The sequence below is a fragment of the Salvelinus namaycush genome, chromosome 8 (assembly GCF_016432855.1).
Source record: "Salvelinus namaycush isolate Seneca chromosome 8, SaNama_1.0, whole genome shotgun sequence".
Classification (NCBI taxonomy): Eukaryota; Metazoa; Chordata; class Actinopteri; order Salmoniformes; family Salmonidae; genus Salvelinus; species Salvelinus namaycush.
The window spans coordinates 14,051,170-14,061,237 of NC_052314.1; the positions used below are offsets into that span (position 1 = coordinate 14,051,170).

Below are 10,068 nucleotides of genomic sequence, written 5' to 3' on the forward strand. Positions count from 1 at the left end.
ATTGGAAGAGCCCTCCCTTACAGTGATTGTCTTTTGAAAATGTATTTTGTATTCGGGCAATTCCATGGTAATGGCATTACACAGACTCTTTTTAAAGTGAGATTATTTTCATGTTAAAATGTGTCAAACAAAAACCATTGATTTAAAAAATCTATATATATTTTAACAAACCGTACAACTCTCTGGGGACGACGACAATGGAAATAGTCTGGGTAGCCATTTGATTAGATGTTCAGGAGTCTTATGGCTGAGGGGTAGAAGCTGTTAAGAAGCCTTTTGGAACTAGACTTTGCGCTCTAGTACTGCTTGCCGTGCGGTAGCAGAGAGAACAGTCTGACTAGGGTGCCTGGAGGAAAGAGAAATGTGCAGGTAAAGACACCTCACGATAAACATGTATTATCAACATTTATTCTGTTATACAAAAGGCAGATAAAATGTACAATCTCTGGAAAAACACGTTTCTCAAGCTTCATTCATATGAATGGGTCTACATGAGCATATTACAACACATTTTCATAATTGTCAAAACATGGAAAACAAAATAAATACAAATATTTTCCCCTCAGAGTGGATATAGGCATCAAACATCGGTAATAACAAAAATGGTAAGATTCCTTCAGCTCCTGAGACTAACAAAAATCTACTGTTATTGTGAAAACTACTTTAACAACATCAAACAAGATATAAAGTAGCAGATTTCAACATTTAACAACACATTTAACTCTAAAAACATGTTTTATGTACAGATGGAGGACAAATGTTCAAATGTCTGTTGTGTCATCCTATAAGTAATGAGCAGGAACTGCTCAAAAAATCCACTAGCTGCTGTTAGATAGATAGTTATGTTCAAGCAGTAATTCAGTCATATCTTATTCACCCAAGAGTAGTGTCCTGAGGGGCATCTCCTCTCACAAGTGGAAGTTAGAATGTGACTCTGTCTTCTGTCTCCAGACCTTTTCCCAAACAGCACATTATCATGTTTTCTCCCTTGTCATGATTGTTTATGTAACTTTGTAGGAGTTCTATCATTTTGAGAACTCCTGCAATCACTGCACCTATACAGTGATGCCTTGGTGTGTCTTTGTTATTTAATGTACCTGATTGGGAAATGCATTTTCTACTATGAGGACATCAGTATGGTCTCTCCCCTGAGTTCTCATGTGCACATTCAGATTGGTGCCAGTGCTGAATCTGGTTCTCCTTTCTCTCCTGTGTGAATCTTTATATGCACTGACAGATTACTGGCAACGCTGAATCCTTTTCCACAATCAGGACAGAGATATGGTTTCTCCCCAGTATGGGTCCTCATGTGTCTTTTCAGATCTCCAGTCTGCATGAAGCATGTACCACAAACAGGGCAGGAAAAAGGTTTCTCCCCTGTGTGGCTCCTCATGTGCACTGTCAGCTTACTGTTCTTGCTGAACCATTTACCACAAACATGACAACACAACCTAGCTGCAATGTGAGTTTGGAGGTGCTCTTTCATACCTTCTGTGGACTCCATATGCTTTCCACACACTCCACAAAGTGTTTCTTTATCCTTTGTATGAGTTTGAACATGTTTAATCAATGAGCCCATGTAATGAAAATACTTACCGCACACCTTACAACAAGGAGTAGCATGACCTTGACTGGATGATTTCAGGAGGGACAACTGAGTAGATTTCTTACCCTTAGTATTGATACGGGACCTTTGTCCTTTAACCATCTCTGTTCTCTTTGATTTGACTTGCTTAAAACCTGATGGAGGTCTTTTATTCTCCATACCACTTTGAACTGCAAAACATACTGGATTTACTGCAAGGGGGGGCTGAGAGACACTGGTTGGTTCTGATTCCCTATAGTCCTCTCCATCAGGTTCTGTTTTGATCTGTTCAGTTGTAGTACTGGGTAGAGTGTCTCTCTCTTTGTTTCCTTCCTTTTGAGCTTGATAGATATTTGAGAGCTGAGTTGGGTACTCCACACAGTCACTTTTCACACAGGCAGGAGTGAATATGTCATCTTTAGTAACAGTCTCAATCCGTTGAATCTGCTCTTCCTCCTGACTGGTCCGGAGTTCCTCCTCTTCATCTTTAAATTGTATGGTTTCTGGGTCCTCCAGCCCCAGATTGTGGCTCCACTCCTGCTCATAGTGCTGCTGCTCCGGGGGGATCTCCGCTTCAGAGAGAGTGAGCTGCTGGAAGTCTGGAAGAAGGATAAGACAGAAAATGTAATGACATGTATGTAACAAGGTAGGAACCAAAGTATTGGTCAGTGTTTCATGTGGGACCCTAATTAGTGATCAACTTGGGAAACGTATAAAAGCACCCCATAGTCCTCCACAGGTGAGAGCTTGGTACTGGAAGTTCCTGTATGTGTGTATTTTGAATAATGTAGTAGTAGTAGTAGTCATCGTAGTCGTGTGTCCACCCCGTCTGCCGAAGTTGGGACTTGGGAGTGTTCAGAATCATTTCGGTTTTACCAGAGTAATTGTACATTTTCATTGAAAATCACTACAATAAAATGTGTTTTAGCTGTCACCCTGGCCTGGGTGACAGGCTACACTAGCTACTTCCCTCTCCTTACTGCAGGACAGCAGTCGGCAAGCAGGAGCGAAGGACACACTGTGCCGCGTGTTGTTGTGTTGCCAGGTTGCAGCTCAAACTCTCCCCACTGAGCGGTAGACTGTATCACGGTGACATCCAGAAGGTTAGCAATATTATTAATGATTTCTCGTGTAGGCAGCTATCCTACTCAAAATATAAAATCAGTGGGATGGAACAAATTGGCTATGTTAGCTAGCGGGTAGTGATATAGCTGCCTGGTGAAGCAACTGCTGCCCAGTGGGAACCAACAGTGGCAAGCAACTCGATACAACACCGTTGCACTGGTCATTCACACCGGCTTGTCGTTAAGTTAGCTAATTGTCATGTCACGGTGACATCCAGATGGTGACCAATACTACAAGTTATTTCTCCCTCACCCATCGAAATTTACATCACTTTCTTTTACAAGTTTTAACTAGCGCCATGCTGCTGTTGTTGCCAGCTAGCATAAACTAGCTGAATAAGTGCATCGACAAAGTCGTCCCCGGAGTGACCATACATAAATATCCAAACCAGAAGCCATGGACTACAGGCAACATCCGCATTGAGCTAAAGGCGCCGTTTAAGGAGCGGGACACTAATCCGGACGCTTATAAGAAATCCTGCTACGACCTCAGACGAACCATTAAACAGTCAAAACGTCAATACAGGACTAAGATTGAATCATACTACGCCGGCTCTGACACTCGTCGGATGTGGCAGGGCTTGCAAACTATCACGGATTACAAAGGGAAACCCAGCAGCGAGCTTCCCAGTGACACGAGCCTACCAGACGAGCTAAATTCCTTCTATGCTGGCTTCGAGGGAAGCAACACTGAACCATTCATGAGAGCACCAGCTGTTCCGGATGACTGTGATCATGCTCTCCAAAGCAGATGTGAGTAAGACCTTTAAACAGGTCAACATTCACAAGGCCGCAGGCCCAGCCGGATTACCAGGACACATACTCAGAGCATACACTGACCAGTTGGCAGGTGTCTTCACTGACATTTCCAACCTCTCCCTGACCCAGTCTGTAATACCTACATATTTCCAGCAGACCACCATTGTCCGTGTGCCCAAGAGCGCCAAGCTAACCAGTCTATACATGACTATCGCCCCGTAGCACTCACATCTGTAGCCATGAAAAGCTTTGAAAGGCTGGTCATGGCTCACATCATCAGACACCTTAGACCCACTCCAATTCGTATACCGCCCCAACAGATCCACAGATGACGCAATCTCTATTGCACTCCACACTGCTGGACAAGAGGAACACCTAAGTGAGAATGCTGTTCATTTAATTCTGAGCTATAGTCAAAACCATAGTGCCTCCAAGCTCATGACCCTGGGTCTGAACACCTCCCTCTGCAACTGGACCCTGGACTTCCTGACGGGCCGCCCTCAGGTGGTGAGGGTAGGCAACAAGACGTCCGCCACGCTGAACCTTAACACGGGGGCCCTTCAGGGGTGCGTGCTTAATCCCCTCCTGTATTCCCTGTTCACCCACGACTGCGTGGCTGCGCACGACTCCAACACCATCATTAAGTTTGCTGACGACACGAGAGTGATTGGCCTTATCACGGACGACGAGACTGCCTATATGGAGGATGTCAGTGACGCCAGGAAAACATCCTCTCCCTCAACGTCTGCAAGACAAAGGAGTTTATTGTGAACTACAGGAAATAGAGGCCCGAGCACGCCCCCATCCACATCGACGGGGCTGTAGTGGAGTGGGTCAAGAGCTTCAAGTTCCTTGGTGTCCACATCACTAATGAATTATCATGGTCCACACACACCAACAGAAGTGAAGAAGGTACGACAATGCCTCCTCCCCCTCAGGAGGCTGAAAAGATTTGCCATAGGCCCTCAGATCCTAAATGTTCTACAGCTGTACCATTGAGTGCTCTTGACTGGCTGCATCACTGCTTGGTATGGCAACTGCTTGGCATCTGAGTGCAAGGCGCTACAGAGGGAAGTACATACGGCCCAATACATCACTGGGGCCGAGCTCGCTGCCATCCAGTACCTCTATACCAGGCGGTGTCAGAGGAAGGCCCTAAAAATTGTCAAAGACTCCAGTCACCCTAGTCATAGACTGTTCTCTCTGCTACCGCATGGAAAACAGTTTGATGCACCAAGTCTGGAACCAACAGGACCCTGAACAGCTTCTACCCCCAAGCCATAAGACTGCTAAATAGGTGGTCTGGATAGCTATTGGTTATCTTCATTGACCCTTTTTGCATTAACTCTTTTGACTCATCACATTCACTGCTGCTACGGTCTATCTATCCTGTTGCCTAGTCACTTGATCCCTACCTATATGTCACTAGCGTAACAGTTTCTCTGGACCCTCCTGTAATGTTAATGGGTAAATGTTTATTAGTAGGCCTATTTGGTCGTAATTTTCTCATGTTAAGCCTAACATTTCATGAAGCTATTCACTGTCGTATTGCTGACATTTTTAGACTGCTGGCTGGTGGCAATTATGCAATTACTTGTTCATGAATTAAAAGTAGGAAATTTAAACATCATACTAATCAGCTGCCAATTTGTTTTTATTTATTTTATATACACACACTGAACAAAAATATAAACGCAACATGTAAAGTGTTGGTCCCATGCTTCATGAGATGAAATAAAAGATCCCAGAAATTGTTCATATCCACAAAAAAAAAAACATGTCAATTTTGATGGACAAATTTCTATACATCCCTGTTAGTGAGCATTTTTCCTTCGCCAAAATAATCCATCCACCTGACAGGTGTGGCTTATCAAGAAGCTGATCAACCATTACACAGGTGCACCTTGTGATGGGGACAATAAAAGGCCACAAAAATGTGCAGTTGTCACACAACGACACAGATGTCTCAAGTTTTGAGGGAGTGTGCAATTGGCATGCTGACTGCAGGAATGTCCACCAGAGCTGTTGCCAGAGAATTTAATGTTAACTTCCCTACCATAAGCCGCCTCCGTCATTTTAGAGTATTTGGCAGTATGTCCAAATGGCCTCAACTGTAGACCATATGTGACCATGCCAGCCCAGGACCTCCACATTCGGCTTCTTCACTTGCGCCACACGTACAGCTGATGAAACTGAGGAGTACTTATGTCTGTAATAAAGCCCTTTTGTGGGGAAAAACTCATTCTGATTGGCTGGACCTGGCTCCCAAGTGGGTGGGCCTTTGCCCTCCTAGGCCCACACATGGCTGTGCCCCTACCCAGTCATGTGAAATCCATAGATTAGGGTCTAATTCATTTATTTCAATTGACTGATTTCCTTATATGAACTGTAACTCAGTAAAATCGTTGAAATTGTTGAAATTGTTCAGTATACAACTGTCCTGTATAGGCTACCTGAACCTGCATGACATGAGCCATCCTCGCGCTCTCTCCCAACTTGGATAGAAAGTTGTGTGTAAAACCAGTCTTAATGCCAAATAATAGTCAGTCCACACTCAAAACACTAGCATACTAGGGATTGTTTCATTATGCAGTGTACTATATATATATATATATATATATATATATATATACACACACACAAAAGTATGTGGACACCCCATCAAATTAGTGGAATCAGCTATTTCAGTCACACCCGTTGCTGACAGGTGTATAACATTGAGTACACAGCCATGCAATCTCCATAGACAAATATTTGGCAGTAGAATGGTCTTACTGAAGAGCTCAGTGACTTTCAACGTGGCACCATCATAGGATGCCACCTTTCCAACAAGTCAGTTTGACAAATTTCTGCCCTGCTAGAACTGCCCCGGTCAACTGTAAGTGCTGTTATTGTGAAGTGGAAACGTCTAGGAGCAACAACGGCTTAGCAGTGACGTGGTAGGCCATACAACTCACAGAACAGGACCACTGAGTACTGGAGTGTGTAGTGCAAAAAATGTTTTGTCCTCAGTTACAACACTCACTACCAAGTTCCAGACTGCCTCTGGAAGTAACGTCAGCACAAAAACTCTTAGTCAGGAGCTTCATGAAATGGGTTCCCATTGCAGAGCAGCCGTACACAAGCCTAAGATCACCACGCGGAATGCCAAGCCTGGGTTGGAGTGGTGTAAAGCTCGCTGCCATTTGACTCTGGAGCAGTGGAAATGCATTTTCTGGAGTGATGAATTACGCTTCACCATCTAGCAGTTTGACGGACGAACCCTGGCGACAGATTTGTGTGTTTTATTAAGACAGTATGCCTATTTTCCCTGTTTTCTTGCACCGACGAGCCATTAAATCGCATTAAGGAGGAAACTGACACCTTTGCAGCCTGAATGGAGGACGGTTTAAGACGGTCACCGAGGAGACACGAGTGTATTACCGGCTGGGCACATTAATCCCAGACGATAGTGAGGATCAATTGATCCTCCCCAGTGAATTTCATAAACATAAAAATTGTGAAACATTAAAGTTATCCTTTTTTAGATCAAACCATACAAAAAATATTAACGTCGCCAAATAATTGATTAAAACACAGTTTTACAATGGTCAACAGTAGCCTCAGCAGCACTCTGTAGGGTAGCACATTGGGGTAGCCAGGGGACAGCTAGTTTCTGTCCTCCTGTGGGCACATTGACTTCAATACAAAACTTAGGAGGCTCATGGTTTCTCACCCCCTTCAAAAGACTTACACAGTAATTATGACAACTTCCAGAGGAAGTCCTCCAACCTATCAGAGCTCTTGCAGCATGAACTCATGTTGTCCACTCAATCAAAGGATCAGATAATGAATCTAGTACTGAAAGCATAAGCTACTGCTAGCTAGCACTGCAATGTAATGCATAACATGTGGTGAGTAGTTGACAAAGAGAGAAAGACAATAGTTGAACAGTTTTGATTAATTTCTTCCAAAATTAAGAAGCAAGAGAGAGAGAGCTACTGTATATTTCGTAGTACATTTTATTTCACTTTCACCTAGCTAGCATCTGGCTCAAACAGAGAGGGATGCTATGTTAGCTAGCAGAATATGGCTATACAACACTGGAACTTTTCCAAGTCGAGGTAAGCTTTTGGTTTTATTAATTTATTGCCACTGGGGCCCGCCGGTGTAACTGCTAAACTGCTTGCTGCTGACTGTACTGCATGATTGTAGTGGGTTTATTAACTTGTTGTTCTAGTAGCTACGTTAACTATGACGTGACAACTATGTTGGCTGTGTGTGGTTAGCGGTCATGATATGGAAATGTTGTGCACTGAAGTCCACAAGCAAAGGGAAAAGGTGAGAGGAGGAGAGCGCGTAGATAGATGCAAGAAGGAATTATATATATACACATACACACAACAAGCTGTTTGTATGTGGCTGCTATGAAAGTGAACTGCGTTTGCATGTGATGAGGGGTGTATTGATTCTGTTGAAAAACGTTTCTTAAACGGAACAGGATAAACATACCTGAATTTGTCCAATAGAAACTCTCATTTGCAACTGCTGGACTAATGATTATACGCTATATCAGCTAGATGCAAGCAAGAGTTTGCAAGGCGGTATTGCATGTATCACTGTCTGTCACATTGATTACTCAATTATCTCGACCTGTGCATCTACATTGTAAACTTTCATTCAGAGGCTAGGTTGTAGCAACCTCATGATGGATCCAGGGAAAATTCGAGCATCATGTAGTAGCCTAAACCTTTCGATGTTACATTGAGCTAGGTGAATGGAATATGAATGACAGTCATCCGATATGTTGTAATAGAAATTAGGCCACGCTCATAATTCTTTTAACATCCTTCCTCATCTTAAACGGCACTGACCGCGAATGGTGAGGATCCAAAGCGCCCACCCAGGCTAGGCTTGTTGAAATTAAATGGAACAACTGCTGGCATTAGGCCATTTAGACATACCCGATCATTTTCATATTACACTTCCTCTAAAAAAATAACCAACTTTGGCATTGCTCCTTTTATTTCGTAAAATTGAGTTCGAATTAGTTAGACAAACGTAATGAGTAACAAACCTGCTCTGTGTAGGTTTAACGGTATCTCAGGTTGAAGAACAATGTCGAGCAGCCTCTGTAGACGGACAACTTCCTCCTGATACTCTGCTATCATTTTTTCAACGACCCCGAATATCTCATCGGCAGCAGCTGTTAATCTATCGTTGAGAAAAACCCTCAACAACTGTATTTTAGACATATTTAAAGAATACAAATACATTAGCTAGCTAAGTGGCTGTGCTGTTTTCATCCCATCCATGTCCGTGCAGCAACATCAACATCCGGCATTACTAAGTAAAAAAGGAATCCACTGTTCGTGCACCTTCAAGTTAACACATTTTGCGCTTTCGCCACCTGCTGGACTGGAGTGTAACATGGCCAATGTACTGATGTAGTAGCACGTGTCAAACTCATTCCATGGAGGGCGGAGTGTCTGCGGGTTTTCGCTCCTGCGTCAGTAAATTCACTCTGGCTATCTACTTTGATTTCAGAGCGCACTAATCTGAGTGTTCCAGAGCGCAGAATAACTGATGAATTTACAAACGCTCTACAGCCGTTGAATATGGCCGGTGTCAGTAAACGTTGGCAAAAAAAGCGTAATTAAATTGTTGCCAGCAGCACAGTTACAGTCACTAACGCACTGGATAACATGATCATAGCCTAACCAGCTCTGCTAGGTCGAGTAAAATGGTAAGAGTAGGGGTTCTCTCATTTGTGTCTGGAAGTAGCTAACAAGCTAGCCAACACCAACCAGTTAGCTTGACTAATATCGTGAGGTCAAAGCGCTCGAATCAACCCTGAGCGCTTGCACTCTGAGCTCACTGACATTCCAGATTGAATTTATGAACACCCTAGGTCTTAATTGAAAGTAGAAACCAAAAAACATTAGACACCAGGCCCTCCATGGAATGAGTTTGACACCCCTGTAGCAGCACATGTACTAGTAGTAAATGTATGGCTTATTGACTACCACAGAATCATAATATGCATAAAACCTGGCGGTAAAACACGAAAATGTTTCCAATCGTTTTTCCCCCATTCATTTTTGCATTGGGGATTTTAGAACTACTTCATATAAGGTCTGTGTTTCATGTAGGCTTACCCTGGCGTGACATTTTGATAACCGTGCAAATCTCTCTCGGACAAGGTAACTTTTATCAATATATTTGCCTATAATTACTAATTAGCCGCTAATGTGGCTATCATACAGAACTACACATCTTGTTGCAAGCTTTAACATCATCACTCAAGGTACATTTCTCAATGCAAACTCGTCGACAAGTAGCCTTTCATGGCCTTTTTAGTTTCTTGTGTAAATAATTGATAGTGTTTCTCGTGTGTATTCTTGTTTAGCATTTTGCAAATTACCTAGCTAGCTACCATAACATTTTTAAATTGATAAAACAAAATCCATTACCCTCTCTACTTTGTAGCTAACCTTAGGTCTCTGTCGATCAGAAGCAAGGATGGTTCTGTGTTATGTACCGCCGGATTGTAACCACTACTTTGATAAGCACACATGCATTTTATCGTTTTCCAAAGCGTCGCTGGAGCCGTGTGATTAG

The 10,068-nt window shown here is 43.1% G+C and overlaps 1 protein-coding gene across 1 annotated transcript; it reads right to left on the reverse strand.

Moving 5' to 3' along the window:
- Positions 1-392: 392 nt before the first annotated feature.
- Positions 393-8,777, reverse strand: LOC120051782 (zinc finger protein 287-like). Its single transcript, XM_038998672.1, has 2 exons — positions 8,525-8,777; positions 393-2,184 (listed from the first exon to the last, which is right to left on the reverse strand). The coding sequence occupies exons 1-2, from the start codon at positions 8,721-8,723 to the stop codon at positions 1,169-1,171; spliced, it is 1,215 nt and encodes a 404-aa protein (XP_038854600.1). The 5' UTR covers positions 8,724-8,777; the 3' UTR covers positions 393-1,168.
- Positions 8,778-10,068: the final 1,291 nt, after the last annotated feature.

Bases quoted from the DNA above. Each gene is read 5' to 3' on its own strand.
- LOC120051782 (XM_038998672.1), bottom strand. From the start codon at position 8,723: ATGTATTTGTATTCTTTAAATATGTCTAAAATACAGTTGTTGAGGGTT. The intron at 2,185-8,524 runs GTTTGTTACTCA...TCCTTCTTCCAG, and splicing joins GTTAAACCTACACAGAGCAG to ACTTCCAGCAGCTCACTCTC.